Source organism: Gymnoscopelus braueri (genome assembly GCF_963280865.1).
Source record: "Gymnoscopelus braueri genome assembly, chromosome: 17".
Lineage (NCBI taxonomy): Eukaryota > Metazoa > Chordata > Actinopteri > Myctophiformes > Myctophidae > Gymnoscopelus > Gymnoscopelus braueri.
The window spans coordinates 37484280-37510181 of record NC_137617.1 but is presented as its reverse complement, the minus strand read 5'-3'; the positions used below and the strand labels follow the sequence as shown (position 1 = coordinate 37510181).

At 41.6% G+C, this 25902-nt stretch overlaps 1 protein-coding gene across 2 annotated transcripts in view; it reads left to right on the top strand.

The window, feature by feature from the left end:
- The window catches only part of LOC308104073 (carbohydrate sulfotransferase 15-like), a 64814-nt gene extending 38982 nt beyond the window's left edge, over positions 1 to 25832 (top strand). For both annotated transcript variants that reach the window (XM_080454350.1, XM_080454351.1), the window contains 5 exons: positions 7714 to 7857; positions 12908 to 13067; positions 17809 to 17965; positions 21373 to 21520; positions 25510 to 25832. In XM_080454350.1, coding sequence (XP_080310476.1) covers positions 7714 to 7857; positions 12908 to 13067; positions 17809 to 17965; positions 21373 to 21520; positions 25510 to 25715 — 815 coding nt within the window. In that variant the 3' untranslated portion in view covers positions 25716 to 25832. The remainder of the gene's footprint in view (positions 1 to 7713; positions 7858 to 12907; positions 13068 to 17808; positions 17966 to 21372; positions 21521 to 25509) is intronic.
- Positions 25833 to 25902: the final 70 nt, after the last annotated feature.

The window sequence follows — 25902 nt, the reverse complement described above, 5'->3', positions numbered from 1 at the left end:
AAACAAACCTAAAAAATGTAAGAAAATATTTTGAAAATATTCTTTAAATTCAAATTCAATTCATAAGATTATTGTGCCAGTTTAACCACTTTAAACCTGACGTCCCTATTTGGGGCATGTCATTATTGTCAAATGATCTGCTATTTTCATTATATATACTATATATACTATCTTCTCCTCCGCGTCATCAGCGCCCATACCCTGGGTGGGGTTGGCGAAAGGGCCGCCTTTCTGTGTGGAGTTTACATGTTCTCCCCGTGTCTCCTAGGGTAGTTAATACCCTCACAAAAACATGCAGTAATCCTGGTCGCTATACCGCCTCCCCCATGACAGCCGGGGCGCTTGATGGAGGGGAAAGGAACTGGTTGGAATAACGTGATCCTTCCATGCGTTATGTCCTACCGCGGAAACTCCCCCCTGTCAGGTGACAAGAAGGTCAGTTGGCTCTCATGCATTGAAGGAGGCATGAGCTCGGGCCTGGGCTCCCTAGGCTGTGGGGGGAGTGTAGCGCCCAGGATCACTTCGAAAATCGGCACCGGGTGAAAAAAGGGTTACAAAATCATGGGATAAAAATGTAAAGGGTAAAAATATATACTATCCTTTCTTTTTATATGCTTTTTTCGAGCCATTTCTTAATTTTTGGGGCCACAGCCAGCGGCTATTTGGGGGTCCTTGGCATGGAAGCGTTTTAGCGAAACCCTTTTGCGAAAAGCCCACAAGACTGGGCATGAGCACGTATAAAATAAATATGGCGCTATTTGTCATAATCTGCAAAGCTGTGTTAAGGCCAGGGCCCCTATATGTGATGAATAATTAAATATCAGAATTCCATTTTGCAGAGTCTAGTGCACGGCAATTGAAAATAGAGTCAGCAAAGTATGAGAAGTACGGCTTCGGCGACGACGCAGCTTGTAGCAATTTGAAAGAGTCCTCTGAGCGTCAAGTGCAAGGTTGTTTGTCAACATCATTGACTTGAATACCTTATGGACTTCCATTGTTAGCATCCTTCCAACAGATGCTTATATCCACCATATGTGTGAATGGTTGGCTAATTTACATTTCTATAGCACCGTGAGGGCTGTGTGTGGATAGGGGTTGATTAATGACCTCACAATCAGTCAAACTGCCATTTTTTCTCAGCCATGCTACAAAGAATGATTTCAAATCATTGATTTTTCTCACGTCTCGCCACTTAGTAACAAAGATTGGACGAAAAAGTAATTTCTTATTTTGACACGGGAAATGGGATGAGCGGTTGCTACTTGGAGGGGAGATTGTGAATGTGATTCAAATGAGTTTGCAACAGAAGATTAGAAGCGTGAGTATTACTGATGCAGTGCTTGCATGCACTGCAGTTAACCCTTTAAGACCAGGAAAGTATCTGTCATTTAGATGTTAACCATTATCTTATACTTTGGCTATTCAAAAATAGCAGATCTACAAGCTCATAGCTACTATGAGCTTGTAGATCTGCTATTTAAAAAAAAATATATATATATATTTTTTAACTCTCTCAGTGCCACACAACGAGATATCCAGAGTTTTTTCTGAATGCCCTCAGTGCCGGAAAAATCCAGAGTTTTAATTAAAAGAAATAATATTATTATTATTATTATTTTGGAAAAAAAAATTCAGAACCCAAGATATCATTATCTGAAGATTTGCAGCTCCATCCACTCCTTGTTTAACTTATAACTGAAAAAGGCTGTACCTCACTTCCTAAGCACTTTTTTAATTTGCTGGCACAGTATGAACATATTTTTTTATTTCATTGGCACTGAGAGAGTTAATTTTTGCAAATCTTTGAATATATATATTTTTAAAGCGACATTTTTTAACTCAAATCTTTGCTTCTGGGGATTCTACTGTACAGTTAAAACAGTAAGAAAAAAAAAAAAAGTTATGTTGCTAAAATATCAGTGGTTCTCAAACTGTTTTCATGTCAAGGACCCCCATAATGATATGTATTTTTCGGAGGACCCCTCACCATCTCAAAAATATTTTGTTCCAGGGACCCCCAGAAGCAAAGACTTGAGTTAATTTTTTTAATATAAATATATATATTCAAATATTTGCACAAATGTTCGCGATTTTTCAAAAATAAATAGCAGATCTATGAGCTTGTAGATCTGCTATTTTTTGAATAGTCAAAGAAATCTTAAAATGATACAGATGCGTTCCCGGTCTTAATGGGTTAAAACTAAAGGGTTAAAAACTCCCACGGCCTGCCTCTCGCACCGTGCAGGCGGAATCAAGTTAAAAATGCTAATGTTCTACCTGAGAGTTGTTAGCTCCAATGTTACAGCTTTAATTGGGTGTTAACAAGGTTTAATGCTGTGGGTATTTTCCCACTTTGAATGCTAATCGTCTTGGTTTTGTTGTTTCTGCCTCTGCATGATTTTTTCCGTCATCATTAGCTGCCTCCTTTGTGCAAGGTCCCTATCTCGTAGATACACAGAGTTGTTCACATAGTGAGTGTGGCTCATTATCCCATTAGGCCCGGGAAACGCATCTGTGTAACCACTTTTAACCAAACATTTTTATACTATGGCTATTCAAAAATAGCAGATATACATACAAGCTCGTAGCGCGGCACCGAGTGCCACGCTACGAGCTTGTAGATCTGCTAAAAAATCGTGAACATTAAGTGCAAATCTTTGAATATGTAAATATTTTTAAAGGGAATATTTCTAACTAAAATCTTTGGTCCTGGGGGGGCTCGGGGGTCCCTGGAAAATATATATAATTTTGGGGGTCATTGACATGAAAAGGTTTTGTTCCAGGGACCCCCAGAAGCAAAGATTTGTTGTTAAAAAATATATATATATATTCAAAGATTTGCACAAATTTTCATGATTTGTTTTCAGATCTACAAGCTCACAGCGTGGCACTCGGTGCCGCGCTATGAGCTTGTCGATCTGCTATTTTTGAATAGCCAAAGTATAAAATAATGGTTATATAGGCTATAGCACAAAAAAAATTGAAAATTACACAGATGTGTTCCAGGATTGAATGGGTTAAGCGTTTGTCTATTGCACACGTGCAGCATGCAGAATATTTCACCATTCTGTGAGACACACAGTGCGTCAATGCTGTGGTGGATGAATACCACTTGAAACGCATGAATGAGGCCTCACGTCATTTCCAAGCCTCTTCGTGCACCACATTAAATCAGTGCATGGTTTCCTGTTTTCACTGTGCTGCCACACAATGCTGAGTTGTGTTGTTACAACTGTTTCTGTCCTCACGCACAGAGGTCATCATTTACTTCCTTGTTTAGCCCTTGTTGTGCTTGCAATTTTGACACCGCCCTCAATTATTATCTTGTTCCTCAACCTTTTTGACTCATATCTTCATGGCATCCTACTGGTCATTTCGACCAAGTTCCATGAAAATTCTGCAATCTAGTCTCAAGTTATTTTGCAGTTTGTCCATGACCTTAAAGGTAGGGTAAGTGATTTGCAATTATTCAAATAATTGCAAAATGGGTCTATGTTCTGATAGTGCTCGTTACTATAGAGTGTCCTGTCCATATAAAAAGTCTCCATGTCTCTCCAGCTCTTTATAAAACAGAAAATGTATTTTGTATTTTTTTTTTTTTTTTTGTAGTTTCATTTCCAATTTTATCCAACCAGGACAGAGAACTCAATCAGGATATAGATTAAACAAGTGAAATTGGAAGTGATGACACTAAGAAATGAGCAGACAAAATTTTAACTGGAACACTATACAAATTAAGCTTAAAAATGGGTACTTTCTCCTGATTGGCTGAGATTTTGACACCTACCGAAAAATGTATTTTCTGTTTATTAAAGAGCTGGAGAGACAGGGAAACATCTGTTACTGAACAAACACTCTATAGCAATGATTACTATCAGAATATAGTATTTTAACCTTTTAACAAAATACTTTTTGTTTTAACCAAAAAATATCACTTACCCTACCTTTAATTGTGACCTTGACCTTTGACTTTTAGACCCAATAGATAATAATTCTCTTCAGAATAGATCAATCAATCTGACCATCAGTTTTCTTTTTGATATTTCGCTATAACATACTGTACAGCCTGGGACCAGACCCTCGACTCTGTCCTCTCCAACGAAAACAGAAACCCCTCCCAAATTAGTTATAGTAATAATAATAAGAGTGTTATGCTCATTTTAGAGAGCAAAAGAGTACTCGAGTTGATAGCAAATCGCTTTGCTTTACGAGGGAGGGGGACTACTCCATAGTTAACTTTACACCTTTTTAATGGAAGAGAAATCATTATTCTTGGCTTTTCATTGGAATTTATTTTACTTGGAAGATCAACAGCTTCAAAGTCACTTTTATTGCCCTCCATCAAACTGCTGTCTGGTTTCAAAGTGGAGTTATCAGAGGGACCCCAGCCTAACTGCCAACACGCTACCTCACACAGCCGGGCTTTCATGGAGCCTCAACAGCAGTGGTGAAAAGTAACTAAGTACTCTACATTTACTGAAGTACTGTACTGTACTGTAAGTAAAATTTTGAGGTACTTTTACTTTACTGGAGTATTCCCAATTGTCTATACTTTTAGTTCTACTCCACTACATCTCAGAGGAAAATATTGTACTTTTACTCCACTACAATTATTTGAAGACTTTATAGTTACTAGTTACTTTGCAGTTATAAATTATTATATTATAAAACATACATTAACCACTTTAGCCCTATTCTATACCTGGGGTATTTGAAAATAGCCGATCTACAAGCTCACAACTCGCATCGTGACGCGTTGTGAGCTTGTAGATCTGCTATTTTCAAACATTTTAGTACTTTTACTTTTGGTACGTTAAGTACATTTCGATACCAATACTTTTTCCACCACTGCTCAACAGGCTGGAATTTGTCATCCACCCCTAGTTGAGAGATAAACTCAGAAACGGGATGTTTTTGAGCTAGAAAAGTGAGGAACACACAGTGGGGCCTTTGATGGTTTGGCTCTGCTCCCTCTCTCTCCCTCTCTCTCTCTCCGGCTCCCTTCTGGGAACTGTGAATGTGTGGGGGCTCTCATAGCGCTCCTCTCTCTGCGTGCCCGTCTGTGATGTTGAAAGGAGTGTGGTCATCAGAGAAGGGACCAAGTTGTATAAGTGTAAAGTTGTCGGGGAGTGAAACCTAATTTAAATTTGTCACAGAGCGATCGTGTGGGATCTCGGGATCCATGTGGGGACGGCATGGCTCCGATGTGGATCTCAGACTTCCATGTGACGAGCCTGCTATGTCAGTCATCTGTGATTTCAGTTGTCTACGTCTATGTCACATGTTTAAACATTATGCTGCTTATGACTCCAAAGGCAAAGTTTAGGATTAGGTCTCGGCCTCATCAGAGTCCCATTGACATCCATTATAAAATGAAAGAATATTTCAAAACGTATTGTGAAAACAAGACCAGGAGACCTGGTTCTGCCAGACCCAGACTTCACATGACGTGTCAGCCTGTGTCTATGCCCATGTATGGACGAAAGGGGGACAGACTTTTATGGCTGGGGCCTAAGGACAAAGTGACCAAAACCTGTTTTTTGCCCATGTATGGAGAAAACAGGTACAAAACATGCCCATGTATGGATGAAAGGGGGACAGACTTTTATGGCTGGGGCCTAAGGACAAAGTGACCATGCCCATGTATGGACGAAACAGGTACAAAGCCTCATGTAAGCCGACCCCTTGGGTCTGGCAAATATTAGTGGAGGTACCAGACACACAGACCCTGTTCTAGAAGGCTAGCCTCTAGTCCAGAGGTCTTCAACAGGGGGTCCGGGACCCCGAGGGGGTTCTCAGAGTTACTACAGGGGGGCTGCCAAATCTTTGTGTGATAGGAACTTTTTTTCTTTGTTTTCTTACATTAACCACTTGAACCATAGCATCCCTATCCTGAGGGGAACATTAGAGTTGTGGGCTGATCTACAAGCCCACTGCGAGGCGTTGTGGGCTTGAAGATCTGCTATTTTTGGCAAAGAGGGGGGAAAAGAGCAGACCAAGTACACATTTTTTCAAGTATTGGGGGTTTAAGTGGTTAACTGTCTGAAAATACACATTAACATGAATACAACACAACGTTACACAATGATAGTGCTGTCAAACAAGTCTATGAAACTATTATATGAAATCTATGAAAAAGTTTAAAATCACGGTTTTGTACAATATATAGTGGGGGTCCCTTCTTCATCTCTCTCTCAGCTAGGGGTCCTTGGCCTGAAAAACGTTCAAGACCCCTGCTCTGGTCAGTATGCTGTAAAAACGTAATGCAATAAATTAGCCCTGAGACAGACCCCATTTGATAAGAAAGAACCCAGAACCTCACCCAAACCTCACCTCGGCACGCATGCTACAGTGCTCGCTGAGGCCCAGTTTTCCCAGAGACGCGGTTATTTGAATTGGATTATAGAGTTCAGTTCATTATTAGAACGCACCCAGAGGGTTCAGGCTGCAAAGCAGGCAAAACATATTCTCTTCGTTTTTTATTGTTTTTTTGGCAAGCCTTCCGCAGCACAGTGCAACGCCTCAGTACCATTTCCCAATAACTACTACAGGCACGGCTTTTGTTTTCACCCTTTAACCGAAACAGTAATTTGGATTCATGAATAATGGAGAGCCTTCGGCAGTGCGAGAGGCTTTCAGCTATCAGCTGTAACTCAGAACTTTTATCAACGTGTTTTAGGGAGATTATAGTGCAGATAGACAGTAAATCAGGAGATGGGGCTGTGTGGAATGACAACAAAAATAAGCAAACAACAGGGTAAAAAACATGCTGGTTTAGGTTTACTTATATACATTCCTTAACTTTTTCACATTTACATACTGTACATACACTGTACACTGTTATATTCATACCTGTTAAGGCTCATACTGTACAACATGCAAATCCTGGGCAGTCTAAGTGCTGAGGGCCAAGTGAGGCCTGCGGTACTGAATTTCCTTCGTGGGATCAATGAAGCTCTATCTACATTCCACACCCAGAAACATATATTTTGAGTGGTCAGATATATCTAAAATGAGGGGGCACGGTGGCACAGTCGGTAGCGCTGTCGCCTCACAGCTAGAAGGTCCTGGGTTCGATTCCCGCCGGGGACGCTGTGGGCGCTGGGGTCGTGTCCTCTCCTCCGCGTCATCAGTGCCCATACTCTAGGTGGGGTTGGCGAGAGGGCAGGTTCCCTCACAAAAAAACATGCAGTAATCCTGGTCTCTATACTGCCTCCCAAGGACCCCAATGGAAACAAGACCGCAAGGACTTTTTTGGACGGACCTTTTGGACAAAGTATTATAAATGTAATTGTGCTGTTTACATTTTTTGCCTAATAAAATATTCAATCAATCAATCCCCCTGGTCAGCCGGGGCGCCTGATTGAGGAGAAAGGAACTGGTTGGAATAACGTGTTCCTTCCACACGCTACGTCCTACCGGGGAAACTCCCCCCTGTCAGGTGATAAGAAGCGGCCTGCTAGCTCCTCATGCATTGAAGGAGGCATTAGCTCAGTTCTGGGCTCTCCCTAGGCTGGCAGAGGGAGAGTAGCGCCCAGGATTACATAGGCCATTGGCACTGGGTGAAAAAATGGGTTACAACATCGTGGGATATAAAAAAAGAAGATATATCTAAAATGTATTTAAAATGTATTTCTAGGTTACACACATATTTCGAGTATGCAGTATGTATTTGCAGTATGGAATCATAGTCTTCTCTCCATCCCCTTGTAGGTATCATCCGTCTTAGCGAAGGCTTCCATGATCGCTATCCAGTGGAAGACTACCTGGACTTATTCGACCTGGCAGCTTACCAAATCCAGGACCACCTGAACGCAAACTCTAGTGGAGCCTCCAGCCAACGTAACATCATCATAGGTAAATCTCGTTGTGATGTAATGATGGCCTAAATGTATTTCTATCAATTAATTTATCAAATCACGATGGATCACGATGGACACTTGGATCTTTTTTATTTATTATATAAAAAGTATGGACAACATTACGCCCATAGACTCTACAGACTGTAAATGAAGACTATTTTTCAACTATTTCAAATTCGCCATCTTTCTATATCCTATGCACTCGGAAATGAATGCTATTGGTTGGGACCAGAGCGGGGGTGGGGAATGAATGCTATTGGTTGTGTAGCTTGTCAATCCAAATCATCACAAGGTAGCCACAGCCCTCCTACAGCATACCCTACTTTATCATCAATTTTTAAATAAATGGGACCATAATTTACCAAAACGCATATCATGGTGATTAAAAGAAGACTTTAAACTAGCGACTGGAAGCATATGGTATTTATGACAATGTTTATTAAGGTAATAAAATCAAGTGTAAAGTTTGGCAAAAACCCATCTGCTTGAATGGAGCTTAATTACTTCTGACACCAGCAGGGGTGAAACAGCGAGACTACAGGCCATTCATGTCTTCTCCTATATAGCCTCAATTTACAACTCGGAAGCTGGCCCCTTGGTCAGAACTGGACAAGAAGCTCACGGTATAGTGGCTGAGGAACTGACATTTTCCCTGCACCCTGCCCCTTGATGACTCTAAAATGTTGGGTCATTGTGTATAAGGCTGTTATAAACCTCTCTTTTAAGTCTCAGCTCCACTCAGCTTAACAACATTCATTTTCTGCTCTGAGGGCAGTTTCTCAATGCTGCTCTCAGGGCAGCTTAAATGATACACATACAACAACATTAATTTGCTGCTCTGAGGGCAGTTTCTCAATGCTGGTCTCAGGGCAGCGTATAGCCTTTTACAGGTATATATATGCAACAATGTTAATTTGCTGCTCTCAGGGCAGTTTCTCAATGCTGCTCTCAGGGCAGCTTAAATAATATACATTAACATTAATTTGCTGCTCTCAAGGCAGTTTCTCAATGCTGCTCTCAGGGCAGCTTAAATGATATACATACAACAACATTAATTTGCTGCTCCGAGGTCAGTTTCTCAATGCTGGTCTCAGGGCAGCCTATAGCCTTTTACAGGTATATATATACACAGTATGCAACAATGTTAATTTGCTGCTCTCAGGGCACTTTCTCAATGTGGCTCTCATGGCAGCTTAAATGATACACATACAACAACATTAATTTGCTGCTCTGAGGGCATTTTCTCAATGCTGGTCTCAGGGCAGTTTATAGCCTTTTACAGGTATATGTATGCAACAATGTTAATTTGCTGCTCTCAGGGCAGTTTCTCAATGCTGGTCTCAGGGCAGCTTATAGCCTTCTTAAGGTATATACTGTATGCAACAATGTTAATTTGCTGTTCTCAGGGCAGTTTCTCAATGCTGGCCTCAGGGCAGCTTATAGCCTTTTACAGGTATATATATGCAACAATGTTAACTTGCTGCTCTCAGGGCACTTTCTCAATGCTGCTCTCAGGGCAGCTTATAGCCTTTTACAGGTATATATATGCAACAATGTTAACTTGCTGCTCTCAGGGCACTTTCTCAATGCTGGTCTCAGGGCAGCTTATAGCCTTCTACTGGTATACAGATGCAACAATGTTAATTTGCTGCACTGAGGGCAGTTTCTCCATGCTGCTCTCAGTGCAGCTTAAATGATATACATACAACAACATTAATTTGCTGCTCTGAGGGCATTTTCTCAATGCTGGTCTCAGGGCAGCTTATAGCCCTCTACAGGTATATGTATGCAACAATGTTAATTTGCTGCTCTCAGAGCAGTTTCTCAATGCTGGTCTCAGAACTGCTAAACAGAACTGAGGACAGCTTTATAACAGCCTTATCATAAATACTGGACCTTGCTCTGTCTCACTCAGCCACTTATCCACTCCGCTGCGGCGAATAATGGAAGCATTGTTTTTAGCATTTCAGCGGACAGCGATAATATCCATGGCGGGGCGGAGGAGTCTCACAAACTTCCTTCCTGTATATCTTCATATCCTGCTCTCCTCAGCCCCCGCTAGCCCTTCCATCTGTCTCCTTTCCCTTCATCCGAAAACGCAATCTTAGAGAATTGCCCGGCCGGAGAGAGGGAGGGAGGGAGAGAGTGAGGGAGTGAGAGAGAGACAGAGAGAGAGAGAGAGAAAGAGAACTAAGTGATTTAGAGTTTGCAACAGTAGCCTTTTCACGCTGGACGGAGCCGGTGCATTGAGCGCGGCTTAGCATACCGCCCTGTTTTTGTTTCCCCTCTTTAACCCATTCAAACCGGGAACGCATCCGTGCCACTTTTAGATTTCTTTGGCTATTCAAAAATAGCAGATCTACAAGCGCTATGAGATCCGGACAAGCGGATTGAGTGGCCCTGTCTTTCCCTATTTAGGACTGACCGTGGGTATCTACCTGGGACGTAAGTCGGGGCTTGATCAACCCTGGCTGGGTCACCTGGGCGAGGGTGTGTGTTGCGAGACCCGAAACATCCTATGACCCCAGGCTACAATACTGATGATACGTCCCAGGTGCATCCATGTGATGTTAAAGATTTGCACAATTTTCAGGATAAAAAAAAATAGCAGATCTACATCTATATCTGCTATTTTTGAACAGCCCAAAGAAATAAAAAAAAACGACACAGATTCTTTCCCCCGGTCTAAATGGGTTAAATAAATAATCCATGTGAGGGGAGGGGAGGGGAGGGGAGCGTGCCAAAGCCCCTCTTAGTATTCACACCGTGCCCTGGGAGAGCCCAGCAAGGTGCAGGCCTACGGCCCAGAATCCTTTGGCTTTCAACGACCATGCCAAAACCGTAGTTGGTGGGAAATGCCAGAGGCACGGCACGCCGGCCGGCCTGGCTGGCTCTAGCCATTTGTTTTGCCCTATTACAAGCCTCTCTCTCCCCCCGTGGAGCAAAAATGAGCCCTGTTAATGGACACGGATGCTTGTTAATGGACTTGATCACAGAAAACAGATCCCCCCAGGCAGGGCCCCCCCCCCACGGGCGAAGATTCATATTAACCCATTCAATCCGGGAACGCATCTGTGTCATTTCTTTGGCTATTCAAAAAATAGCAGATAAACAAGCTCATAGAGCGGCACCGAGTGGTTGCATTTGGTTCCATTTGTTCACTCTCAGAGTTACAGACCCATAAGGGTCCATTTGGTTCTTAACTATATCCCTCATTTACCTGGGGACCCCCTGGAACTTCCTCAAGGACGCCTCCCCACTTTGAGAACCAATGCATTACAGCTATGAGCTTAGATCTGCTATTTTTGAAAAATCAGGAACATTTTTGCAAATCTATCTATATATTTTTAAAGCAAACATTTGTGACTAAAATCTTTGCTTCTGGGGGTCCCTGGAACAAAATATTTAAAAAATATATCTATTCAAAGATTTCCTTTACTAGATCTGCTAGATCGGCGCTCAGTGCCGCGCTATGAGCTTGTATATCTGCTATTTTTGAATAGCCAAAGAAATCAAAAAATGACACAGCTGCGTTCCTGGATTGTATGGTTTAAGCGTGATAGTGTGATATTATTTATGTGCGCGTTTGTCTTCACATAACGGTCATCACGGAAAAGAGGATCCCGGGTATATGTGATCCCTTTTCCTCAAAGGAACAGGGGGGGGGGGGACCGATATAAAGGCTTGTTGTTGCGTTTCATCCCTTAATACATCACAGCACCACTTCAGAGATGGTGAGGATGATAATGAAGGCAGACGCAGCACTAATGAGTCATGGATATCATTCCTCTCTCTGTCTGGAAAATGTTCAGCTCTTCAAGTCGTTTGAGAAATGACCTCCTTTGACTCATTACAGGCTAGTGGTTCTCAAACTTTTTTTTTTAAGGACCCCCAAATTGACACTTGTTAGCCCGCGGACCCCCATTTGAAAAGATATGCCAGGAATCCCCCCATAAGAGAAGATGTTTACGGCTCTATAGCAGTGATTCTCAATCATTTTAATTTCAAGGACCCCCAGTTTGACATGCATTAGGCTACGGACCCACATTTAATGGCATTTCTATCTCTGGGACCCCAAATTATATTGGACAAATTAAATGGAACCAAATTAAATGGAACGGTTCCATTTGTACACTCTCAGAGTTAAAGACCCATAAGGGTCCATTTGGTTCCTAACTATCCAACATTTAGCTGGATAAATGATGGAGGACCCCTGCGGGTCCCCAGACCCCACTTTGAGAACCAATGCATTACAGGCTATAGAAGCATCGCCACGCGATGGACACGGCTGCGGTCCCCCTTTCATAATTGTTTTACTCACAGCCGAGGGCATTTACTGTTTTGTCTTTCTCCCGAAATTTGTGTTCAAACGTGTTGTCCTGTGATCAGCGTTGTGTTCCTGCCACGGAGCCTCTGTCCTCTTCATTTTACAGTAACGTGGCCTGTCTCCCACGTTCCTGTTTGCATTCCAGAGGCTTTTTTTAGTGGCGAGCTGCTGAAAATGTTGTGTTTTCCAAATCAAGCGGAGCGCCAAGAGAGTGGGCGAGGTGCACCGTTGTTAAAATGATGTCTGTGTCATGTTGAATGCCTAATAGATTATGAACACATGTGCCTGCACACATTTCTGTATGTATTTGTATGAACCAGGCTACAGATTGTTGGTAGCCTAGGGCACGTGCACAAGTTGGTTGTGAGGGGCCTTCAAATGGCCAGCCTCTCCAAAAGGAGGGCCAAACAGCAAGGTACTGCTCAATATCAGCTATTATAGGAAGCCGCTCAATTTGGAGGAGGCGTTGTTTCCTTTACCCATGATTGTTGTCTGCTGTGTTTGTCAAGTATGCCAACATTATTGTATGTAACAATGTTCTGCCTTACATGCACTTTGTAACTGGCTGTTTTCCCATTATCTGACTGCACTGGCAGTGATTATGTCCTTTGTATACGGCATTCATGTACTTCTGTTTATGTGGACATAAATCAATGTTTCATGTGTGTGTGTGTGTGTGTGTGTGTGTGTGTGTGTGTGTGTGTGTGTATTCCCGTAGGAGAAGCCAGTGCGTCCACCATGTGGGACAACAACGCCTGGGTCTATTTCTATGACAACACAACCGAGGGGGTGGAGCCCCCGTTCCTCATCCAGGACTTTGTCCACGCCTTGCAGCCGGACGCCAGGTTCATCGTCATGCTCAGGGACCCGGTGGAGAGGTGGGGAAAATCCCTTGTTCCCTCTGCCATCCTTTCTCTCTCACTGCATTTCCACACACCCAGATGACATTGCAGATATAGGACCATGACCCTTTTCCCCACAACCAACCACCAGTGGTGGAAAAAGTACTCAAATTCTTTACTTAAGTAAAAGTACCAATACTGCAATATAAAAATACTCTGTTACAAGTAAAAGTCCAGAATTAGAAATTTACTTGAGTAAAAGTAAAAAAATATTGGCATCAAAATGTACTTAAAGTACCAAAAGTAAAAGTACTAAATATTTGAAAATAGCCGATCTACAAGCTCACAACGCGTCGCATCGCGACGCGTTGTGAGCTTGTAGATCTGCTATTTTCAAATAGCCTAGGTTTAAAATAGGTTTAAAGTCGTTAGTGTATGTTTCATTATATCATAATTTATATCTGAAAAGTAACTAGTAACTAAAGTTTTCAAGTAAATGTAGTGGAGTAAAAGTACAATATTTGTACAGTATTGGAAATTGGAAATACTCAAGTAAAGTACAAATACCTCAAAATTGTACTTAAGTACAGTACTTAAGTAAATGTACTTAGTTACTTTCCACCACTGCCAACCACAATCTGAGGCCAAATGAGTCCACCGTGCCACTGTTGGGGGTTTTGTGTGAAGGGTTATCATTTGGGTTTTTCCACTACAGTGGACCTGGAATCAGAACATCCCTTCAAAAAGCTACTGTACAGCGACTGCAGGGTGTCTGGTGGCTCAACCAGTTAGTTAGGCCTGTCCCCGACTAAGAATTTATATAGTCGAATCTGATTGGCCAAATAGTTGCCTATAGTCGACTGGTAGTCGAATCATGCAAAAACAAAAATCTTTTTGATTCGACAGCCAATCTCTCAGTCGAATCATGCAAAACAAATGCAAAAAAAAAATGTTATGCAATAGAGGATCATTCCATTTGGGCTGTGGGGGGTGCTTAATGTCTATTAGTTAATTAATATCACAAATTATGCCAATCTCAGTAGAATCATGTTGTTTTTTTGCATTATTCGACAAAGTCATTGGCAGTCGAATCAGATTCCCTCGATCGATTAGTCGACTATTCGAGGTCAGGCCTATAGTACACATTATGCTCCTTGTGAGTGCGAGGACCTGAGTTCGAATCCAACACCCATCTAGTCTTGACTATCTCTCTACACTGACCTATCTGAAATAAAGCCGAAATGACGAAAATAAGATCTTGAAAAAGACAAAAAAACAACAGTAAACTCGCTGTATTTTCCATAATGAGACAACAGCATATTACTAAGGTCATTAGGGCTACAGCTACACGAGTTGACAGTCAATTGTGCATAAAACTGAAAGGTAATGAATGACAGGATTACACAGCTACACAACTGTGTATCTGAAAGCCGGCAGACCATGCCAGGTTTCTTTTCTCTTAACCCATTCAATCCGGGGATGCATCTCTGTCATTTTAGATTTATTTGGCTATTCAAAAATAGCAGATCTACAAGCTCATAGCGCGGCACCGAGTGCCGCGCTATGAGCTTGTAAATCTGCTATTTAAAAAAAATCTTAAACATTTGTGCATATTTGAAAATATATATATTTTTAAAGGGAACATTTGTAACTCAAATCTTTGCTTCATGGGGGTCCTTGGAACAAAATACTTTGAGATAGGGGTCCGCGGCCAAATACATATCATTTTGGGGGTCCTTGACATGAAAAAGTTTGAGAACCACTGATTATAGCAACATAAGTTTTTCAGAAAACTGTTAGGATTTTAGAAGACATTTGTAGAATCCCCCAGAAGCAAAGATTTGATGAATATATGTATATATTCAAAGATTTGCACACATTTTCAAGATTTTTCTAAAATAGCAGATCTACAAGCTCATAGCGCGGCACTCGGTGCCGCGCTATGAGCTTGTATATCTGCTATTTTTGAATAGCCAAAGAAATCTTAAAATTACATAGATGCGTTCCCGGATTCAATGGATTAAACCTGGGTTTTTGGAATTACAAAATCAGCCCCAGGACAGAGACCTGTGTGTGCGTGTGTGACAATCCCGATGAGATGTGGAGAGAGGGAGAAAAGAGAGAGATTAGTCTCAACCTTTATTAAACACGCCCCCGGCAAAAAGCAATCAACCGAAAAGTTTGGATGCCTCTCGTTTGCCTTTTTTCCAGTCTTGTCAAGGGAACATGGTTGGGCACATAACGTTAAATTAAGTATGCATGTCCTCCTGATCTAATCTAGCATGCTCACTTGGCACCTCTACAATTCTTCAAGACGGTGCTGTAATATATATAGTTTTGATTGATTGATTGATTGATTGAAAGAGCACGATAGCACTTTCACAAACATACACACAGTGGAGGGAAAAGTACTCACATGTCTTACTTAAGTAAAAGTATCAATACTGCAATGTAGAAATACTGCAAGTAAAAGTACAGAATTCAAAATGTACTTGAGTAAAAGTACAAAAGTATTGGCATCAAAATGTACTCAAAGTACCAAAAGTAGAAAGTACTCATGCAGAATACTTATGCAGAATGCCCCATTTCACAAGTTTACAAATGTATAACATGTATAAAAATCTTTTGAAAATGGCAGATCTGCAAGCTCACAATGTGTCGCATCGCGACACATGAGCTTGTAGATCGGCTATTTTCAAATGGCCGGAATGTATATAGGGCTGAAGTGGTTAATGTGTGTTTTGTAATAATAACTGTAGTGGAGTAAAAGTATGACATTTGTCTCTAAGATGTAGTGGAGTAGAAGTAAAAGTACTGAAAACTGGAAATACTCCAGTAAAGTAAAAAACTGTAACACTGTAACAAAATTGTAAAATGTACTTAGTTACTTTACACCAATGCTTACACAGAGGATAAAAATACAAGAAAGCCCCTAAGGCTTATTTCCGTTGTGGATTGGTGCCAGCTTTGCCAATCATTGGCAATCTTTAACTGTAACATTTGATTAGAGTTTGGTCAAAAGATAGGGGAATGAGGCCCAGTGCAGCGTTTTAGCCTGTGAATGTGAACACATTTCTGCCTTGCTGTCGCTAGTCCGGGTCTCGAAGACCAAATTCGACCAGCGACAAACATAATGGATGTGCATAACATTTTTATTTGAATTAGATATGACAGCAAGCAATAGGGTAAAATATACAAATTCATCAGAAATTGATTGGGCTTTTTATAGCCTTTACCAATCAAAATTAAAATCTGCCTGGCTTCATGCCAAACTGTGCAGATGGAAATGCAATTGGAACTGTTATTAACCATTCTCAGAACCGTTCTATGGTGCCATGGTAAAGCCTCAATAGACTGCGTGCGTGCGTGCGTGCGTGCGTGCGTGCGTGCGTGCGTGCGTGCGTGCGTGCGTGCGTGCGTGCGTGCGTGCGTGCGTGCGTGCGTGCGTGCGTGCGTGCGTGCGGCCGTGTGCGTGCATGTGGCCGCGGGGTGGCTTATTGCGAAAGCCTGGAAGGGATTCCCTTAAATGGGGATGAATTTTTCAGCCCAACCTTGATTCTTTGCTATGGTGGATGTCTGAACATGCACACCTTAATTGCCTTTGTCAAATCACAGTCTGCGCAACCAAGCCCAACACAAGAGTTCCAGAGGAAATGAATTGTATGCTCAATTAGTTTGACTGTGCAGTGTTTATTACATGAGACTTGTTTACAACCGAGGCATTTATTTTTTTAACAATCTCTTGCATTGGAATGCTTGTTTATGTTTGTATTTCAACAATTCCTTTTCATACAATCAGTTCTGGATCAAATACTATGTTATCTGAACTAAAAAGTTTGCACTCATTATAGCGCATATCTACACCAATATACAATCAACAATCATACAGTCAAGATATGCCATTTCCCCCTTAAATATGACCAATTATGTCTTTTTGACCTTGACCTCGATTGTGGCTAGAAAATTGGCGATCTACAAGCTCACATCGCTTGTGTTATGATAGATCTATCGTCGCAATTTTAAAATGTATTTTTAAACAATGTTTTAGCCTATATTTTTGCCCATAATGACATGCCCAAAATAGGGATGAAAACCCATGCATTCTCCAGCTTGACCTTGATTTCCACTTAATGTCATGAAAAAGAAAAGTGATTTGGCTGACTGACAGACAGACAGTGTGAAAACATAACCCCCATCCAACTAAGACATTGATCTGAGAGATGTGTTATCTGAAACAACATCTGAGATCTAATCTGAGTGTTTATTTTCTCCTCCTTGAAACATTTGACAGGTTTTACAACATCAGAACATTTCTGATGTTGCCAGGTAATTCAATCCAGTCACAGATCACATACAAAAATAATTAATTAAAAAACACTTATACATATTACGCCATATGGTAAACCTCACCCACCTTGTATCCACACAAATGAAAACAAGCACAAAGAATGATACTCTAAAGTAGGATTTGACACAGTTCAGTTGCAACTAGATGGCGTTGTGCAATAATAACTAATCCTGTGGGCTTTTAAACTACGATCAAACGTTTCAACACAAAACCTTTTGCTTATGTAGATGATTGTAGATTTTTTTTGCTTTTCTTGATTGAGCTCCTTTCTCCCTTACCCCTCCCCACCTCCCCTTTTCTTCCCTTTCTTTTTTCTATGGAAATAACGATACGATGGGAACTATGCACGAAAACGAATTTCACCCACTTTTTTTACCTCTGTAAACCTGTGACAATAAAGCTGTAAATTCCGATTCTGCTGTCTTGCAGGCTCTACTCTGATTACCTATACTTCGGTATCGCCAATAAGTCTGCAGAGGATTTCCACGAGAAGGTGTCAGAGTCTCTGCAGCTGTTCGAGGGATGCCTTACGGAGTACACCATGCGCTCCTGTGTCTACAACACTACTCTCAACAACGCCATGCCAGTGAGTGTGCACCCACACACCCCCTTGCTTTTGTCTCACAAAGCTGCATAGGGCCACCGTTCACCAAGAAGTGCTTAAGCGCAGTCAGAGAGAGAGAGAGAGAGAGAGAGAGAGAGAGAGAGAGAGAGAGAGAGAGAGAGAGAGAGAAAGAGAGAGAGTCAAGATGGAAGAGGTGGACAGAAATGAAAAACCCCCTGTCTTTGTTAGCGGCACGCTAAAGCTTGTACTACTATGAAAAGAGTTGGCTGCTCTGTTAAAGTCACACAGTCACACAGTCAACCCCCAAAGAGCCACTCTCTTTGCACAAAAAGAAAAGCCTGGACTGATCTGCAGCATGGAGCTGGTAGAGTCTGCTTCTCATGGTCATTCTCACACAGTCCCACACACTCAGTACCACCAGTCAGTATCTGGGCCTTAGGCCAGCGTTTTCCACAGTTGTCCTCAGGCAAAGTGGCTGAGCGAGGGAAGAGGGGTGGGGGGGTGGGAGGGTACTACAATGTTTCGATCTACAAGCTCAACGCGTCGCAGTGCGACGCATTGTGAGCTTGTAGATCAGCTATTTTCAAATAGTCTAGGTATAAAATAGGGCTAAAGTGGTTAATGTATGTTTTATAATATAATAATTTAAATTTATATCTGCAAAGTTACTAGTAACTAAAGTTTTCAAATAATTGTAGTGGAGTAAAAGTACAATATTTGCCTCTGAGATGTAGTGGAGTAGAAGTAAAAGTATTGGAAATTGGAAATACTCCAGTATAGTAAAAGTACCTCAAAATTGTACTTAAGTACAGTACTTGAGTAAATGTACTTAGTTACTTTGCACCACTGCCCACCATCTCCTCCTCCTCCTCCTCCTCCTCCTCCTCCTCCTCCTCCTCCTCCTCCTCCTCCTCCTCCTCCTCCTCCTCCTCCTCCTCCTCTTCCTCTTCCAGGCAGTCCCTCTTCTCTCTGCTGGCCCCTCTCTCTCTCCGCCTGCCAGCGGAGGATGTTTATTGTCCCTTGGGGAGTATGCTCATTCTCCCTTCCTGGCTTAATTGTCCATCCACTAATATCTCCTCTGACTTATTAGACCATATGAGATGCATTGCACTACAGCCTTTCTCTGTGGAGCTGTGCATCTAATGCCCGCCGCGGACCCTCCATAGAGGTTTTAACCCATTAAAACCGGGAACGCATCTGTGTAACCACTTTAACCATTATTTTATACTTTGGCTATTAAAAAATAGCAGATATACAAGCTCATAGCGTGGCACGAGCTTGTAGATCTGCTATTTTTTTTTAAATCGTGAAAATATAAAAATATCTTTGAATATATATATTTTTTTTTTAAAGCGAACATTTGTAACTCAAATCTTTGCTTCTGGGGGTCCCTGGAACAAAATATTTTGAGATGGGGGTCCACGGCCAAATACATATAATTTTGGGGGTCCTTGACATGAAAACGTTTGAGAAACACTGATACTGTATATTAAAGCAACAAAAGTTTTTTTTTTTTTTTAAACTTCTGATTTAGAAGACTTTTGTAGAATCCCCAGAAGCAAAGATTTGGGTTACAAATGTTCGCTTAAAAATATATATATTTAAAGATTTAAAGAATTAAAAAAAAAAATCAGATCTACAAGCTCATAGCGCGTATATCTGCTATTTTTTGAATAGCCCAAAGGAATCTTATGCGGTTCCCGGTTTTAATGGGTTAATACAGAGAGAGGCGAGGTCGAACAAGACAAATCAACAGTGGCGAGAGAGCGCATGATTGGCCTTTAGCGTTGCGTGCCATAGTGTTACCGCAAAAGGGAGGAGAGTTGTTTAGCTGTCTGGTCCATCATATATTCTGAATAGCACTTATAGTTTTAAGCCAAGACAGCAGAGAGGCTGCAAAGAAAAGGCCCAACACGCAGTGTTTCATCCTAATTACAGTCAATTACACTTACAGTCTCTGCAGATGCATGCTGCGGGCGTCTTAGTGCTCATGCCTGCTACGCAGCTTATAGAGAAATCTATAAAAACCAATCTAACAGCTCAGATTCTCATAATGCCTCAGTTTTATGGACAATCAGGCGGTCTCCAGACGACATGGCAAAGATCAATGGTTAATTTAGAATGAAATTGGAAAATTTAGAATCAAGTCTACCAACGCCGGGGGTGCCTTGCTCAAGGGGCACCAATGCACCATGCTCAAAAGCCTGAGATCTATTTAGTCTTTCTTATACAGCCGACAGCCAAGCTGACTAAACAGTTAAGGATCGGGACTTCTAAAGGTCAATTCTTTACACATTATGATTAAAGGGATAGTTCACCCAAAAGAAAAAAACGTTTTTTTTCTATCTTTTAGTCACCCCATGGAGACTTGAATTCATGGATATTTTTTTTTTTTGTCGCATTCCTAAGCCAATAATTTGATGACCAGCGGACCGGCAGGCAGCGGTTCCGGTAGGAGACACTAAGTCTTTGTGTCTCCTACCGGAACCGCTGCCAGACATCAAATTATTGGCTTAGGAATGCGACAAAAACCAAAAAATATCCATGAATTCAAGTCTCCATGGGGTGACTAATCGATAGAAAAAAAGTAATTTTGGGGGTGAATTATCCCTTTAACACATTGAGTGCCAAAACCGTATGTATACATTTTTTCAAAAAGTGACGTGGAGTGCCAAAAAGGTATATATACGTTTTTGTTTTGTTTTTTTTCTTTCCACGAGGGAGGGGCTAGAGCAGCTCTGGAATCACCCTAGGCGATTCTGAGAAGGAAGGGCCAGATGAACATAGGTGAACATTTGCAACAATGTTCCAATTTTTCATAAATAGAGAAAATAGCAGATCTACAAGCACACAAAACGTCATGATGCATTGTGAGCTTGTAGATCGGCATTTTTTGCTATTTGTCGTACGTCTGACAAAGTATATTGGGCTTAACTCATTCATTCACTGCCATTGACGTGTTTGACGTGTTTTATCCCAAAAGGCCCAGACTGCCATTTTGGTGTTTTCAGTGTTTTTCCACTAGATGGCGCTGTTCGCTGAGTGACACACGAGTGACCATTTCATCCTCAGACACACAGAGATCACGTGATCTCCAAGATTAACTCCTCCATTCACTTCCTTGTTAATCGATTTAGGAAAAAGCCTGTATCTCGCCTCTCTGTATTTTTGACGAGACATGCTATATAATATAACAAGCGAACAGGGGGTCGCGCTGACATTTATTTTTCCTCACAGACACGCCAGCGATTTAGCAAACAAATGTTTTATTTCTGGCAGTCAATGAGTTAAGTGGTTAAAAGCGGTGCAGGTTAGCCAATGCATGTATTGAATTTGTACTTTGTGTCTTTCTTTCCGCTTAGGGGAGGAAATTGCCTGGACATAAATAGCAGTATCTCATATCGATTCTCTCATTATGTGTCTTGCAGGTCAGACTGCAGGTTGGCCTGTACATTGTGTACATCATGGACTGGCTGACGGTCTTTAGCCGGGATCAGATTCTGGTGCTGCGCCTGGAGGACCACGCCTCCAACAGGAAATACACAATGCACAAAGTCTTCAATTTCCTGAACCTGGGTGAGTGTGCCTAAAACATCCCGAGCTCCATCATCGATAGTAGACCAAGAAGCCTCAATTGGCACGATTACCACTGATGTGGACACAGAAATATTGATTAATGTGATGTGCATTGTCCCTGGTAAATGAATGAATGAATGAATCTCCTTTTGGCCAATGATTCTACTTTGCAGTGGTGGAAAGTAACTTACACAAGTACTGTACTTAAGTACAATTTTTACTTTACTGGAGTATTTCCAATTGTCTGTACTTTTACTTCTACTCCGCTACATCTTAGAGGCAAATTGTACTTTTAATCCACTACAATTATTTGAAAACTTTAGTTACTAGTTACTTTGTAGATTTAGATTATTATTACAAAACATACATTAACCACTTCTGTCCTATATACATTTTGTCCATATGAAAATAGCCGATCTACAAGCTCACAATGTGAGCTTGTAGATCTGCTAAAACATTTTCCTGCATAATGAGTACTTTCCACTTTTGGTACTTTAAGTACATTTTGATGCCAATACTTTTGTACTTTTACTCAAGTAAATTTCGAACTTTTACTTATAACAGAGTATTTCTACATTGCGGTATTGGTACTTTCACTTACGTACAAAATGTGAGTACTTCTTCCACCACTGCTATACTTTGTAGTTTTAGCTTCCTACAGTACAGTATATGCGGGAGAGGCTGTGGTTAGAGAGCAGCAGTCATTCTTTCATCTGTGCAGCGATCAATACGAGGCCAGGCCAGGTGGTAACAGGCATAGGTAATGATGCCTCTCTAAGTCTATGTATATACGACTGCTGCAATATAGTGGAGGAATACACAATAAATGATTTGTAATGATTTGTTTTTCGCTGCTTGTCCCCTTGGGCTCTCTCAAGGAGCATGATCTGAATCTCTCAGCTCCCACAGCAGATCAATGGGCAAACCATTATGCTGTCTTTAGTGTTTAGCCCCTTAACACCGGGAAAGCATAATTTGTGTTATTTTAAGATTTCTCTGGGCTATTCAAAAATAGCAGATATACAAGCTCATAGCTCATAGCGCGGCACCGAGTGCTGCGCTATGAGCTTTAAAAAAAAAAAAAAATCTATATATATATATTTTTTTTTAAAGTGAACATTTGTAACTAAAATCTTTGCTTCTGGGGGTCCCTGGAACAACATATTTTGAGATGGGGGTCCACGGCCAAATACATATAATTTTGGGGGTCTTTGACATGAAAAGGTTTGAGAACCACTGATATTAAAGCAACATAAGTTGAAAAAAAAAGAAAATATGAATAAAAAACAGTTTTAGAAGACATTTGTAGAATCCCGCAGAAGCAAAGATTTGAGTAAAAAATGTCGCTTTCAAAATATATATAAATTATATTCAAAGATTTGCCCAAATGTTCCCGATTTTTCAAAAATAGCAGATCTACAAGCTCGTAGCGCGGCACTCAGTGCGAGCTTGTATATCTGCTATTTTTTAATAGCCCAAAGAAATCAAGAATGACACAGTATGCGTTCCCGGCTTTAATGGGTTAACCCATGTGCCATCCCCGTTGAACCTATAGCTAAAGTCTGCTTCGTCTGCACTCAAAAAGCCTCTCTCACTATAACCTCCTCACACTTTGGCCTGGCTCAGCACAAAAGGCTCCACCTAAACGGGTGAAGGAAATAGCTTTTTAGTTAGGGGTCTGGGGAGAGAGAGAGAGAGAGAGGGAGGGGAGAGAGAGAGAGAGAGAGAGAGAGAGAGAGAGAGAGAGAGAGAGAGAGAGAGTTTACATCAGGGGTGGGCAGCCATGTCTTTACGATCGATCGGTCGATCCCAAGGGGCTTTTTGGTCGATCGCGCGCGCGCGCGTGTGTGTGTGTGCTGGCAGTGCCCTCTGCCTGTGCTGTGACAGCCGCTCACTCCGGAGGTTGAATTGCCCTAAAGCTCAGTTCTTCAGAGCCGTTGGTGTGATTATCTCCCTGAAAGTCTGAAATGAATTGGAAGTGAACAGATGCTGATGCTGTGTATTATTATGGAACAGTCCGTTGGACTCTGTTGTACTTTATTCTGAGCTACAGTATATCCATGGACCAGCTCTGAATGATCAATACAAGGGAAAATGTGAAAAGAAAAGAAGGAATATTCATTAATATTTTTATACATTTTTGTAGATGGACTATTTTCACCGCGCTATACCATTGTACCATGAAATATAAATCAGGCTTAAGTGCTTAATGTGCTTGCAAGAATGCTTTGAGAGAGCACTCGAAGGGGTGGGATGTCTCTTGGGCCTGTGTGTGTGTGTGTGTGTGTGTGTGTGTGTGTGTGTGTGTGTGATAGTTATAAAAGAACGGTGTGTGTACGTACGTGCGTGCGTGCGTGCGTGCGTGCGTGCGTGCGTGCGTGCGTGCGTGGTTGTAAATAAATGGCAGTAAGGAAATGCTATTAAGCAGTCAGGAAGGCGTTATTATGGATCCCACCTGCAGTTCTAGGCAAAACCCGCTGTGATTGGCCAGTAGTCGCTGTGATTGACAGTTCTCGTTTTTGCAACTATGCCTAAACCTAACCCTAACCCTCAGTAAAACTATGCCTGCCAGGGAGCCAATCAGACACAGGTAAGACGGGTCTATCCTACTGTATAACGTTGGTGGGATTCATAACCACGCGTCAGGAAGCCTCCTCACTTCACCCATGCATAAACGTAGAGCTTCAATCTATAACTTTCATGTCCTACCTGGCAGTGTTGATTTAGTCGACTAAAACCTTTTTCACTGACGAAAACTAAACAAAAACTAAGCTATGATGACTAAAACTAAGACTAAATGTATTGACAATTTCGTCAACTAATAAAAACTAGACTGAAATGTTAGTGAGGGACTAGTGGAGAAGAGATCCTGTAGAACTAAAAGACAAGTCATTTTATGTTTGGTTGCGACGGGTGTTGCGCTCTGAAAATAGCAGATCTACAAGCTCACAACACGTCGCAGCGCGACGTGTTGTGAGCTTGTAGATCTGCTATTTTCAGCATGCAACCAAGTGTGAAATCAGCCATTATGACGCCATCAATTCCTGCCAAAATAAGTTTTAGTCGACTAAATCAACTGTAGATTTAGTTGACTATAGTCTTATATTTAGGCGACTAAAACTACACTAAAACTAAAACATTTCAGATGACTAAATGGAATTTTATTCAAAAGACTATGACTAAAACTAAATCAACATTTTCTGTCAAAATCAACACTCCTACCTGGTCTCCCACATGAGAGACCAAAATCGCTGCACCTCTGCCAATAAGGCTTCCCTGCTTGGTCAGGGTTAGATATTGCACTATGAGCTTCAGGAAGAATAGTTGACAACCTGTAGGTGTCCTTCCCAACACCAGGGTCTAAATGTCTCAATGGAAGAGTGGGGAGACCCACCTCCAACCACTGCAGATGTACCGGTATACTTGTATACTTTATATTCAGTATTATTATTGTATTTATTTATGTATTGGCCTTCTCGTATTGTGGTGTGTCTACTTAATGGCTGTAGTGTGTTCAACCCCTTGCAGGTCTCTTTGTAAGGAAAGGTGCGTCATGCTAGGTGCGTCATGCTAGGTGCGTCATGCTAGGGGCGTGACAGACTGAGAAGCACACAGTCTTTAGACCTTGTTTGCGTGCGGGAGATTTATTTTTGTCTTATTGTATTCTATCGCAAGTTTAGTTCAACCTGCAACAAGCGTCTATTATTTCAGTCTGTCCAAGAGTGACTCACGCATAAAGATTGGTTAAATTTTTTTTCAAATAAGTTCCAGATGGCAGCTTTAACAACTTTCAACATGGCATTCCTATTTTGGGCATGTCATTATATAGGCCAAAAATAGTGAAAATAGCAGATCTTTTGACAAAACAATAACTACATTGGATCCATGGGTGCTCCGGTTCTTTTTTCCATAACCGTTTTGGACATACAAGGTTTCTATCCAAGGTTTCTAGCAAACAAATATAAATTGATATGTTTGTGTTCTAACAGGGCCAGTGACAGAGCAGAAGGAGGCAGAGATCACTCACAGCCCGGCCTCCAACACCAGGCGGCCGGCCGACAAGAACCTGGGCCCCATGCTGCCCATCACCAAGGAGATCCTGAGGGACTTCTACACGCCCTTCAACGAGAAGCTGGCCAAAGTTCTGCGGAACGACTCCTTCCGCTGGGAGAAGGACCATTCGAAGCATATTTAAATGCCTGATTTTTATACCGTGGTTGTGTCACGCAACTAAGTATAAAATCATCCTTATAAACGACTGTCTCGCACTCAGAACGAGGAGGAAGAGGAAGGCGATGAAGAAGAAGGGGGGGGGGGGAAAGAAACCACTGACACATCAACCGGCGATCATTATTTTTTGGTTATTTTTGTTTCATCTCTAT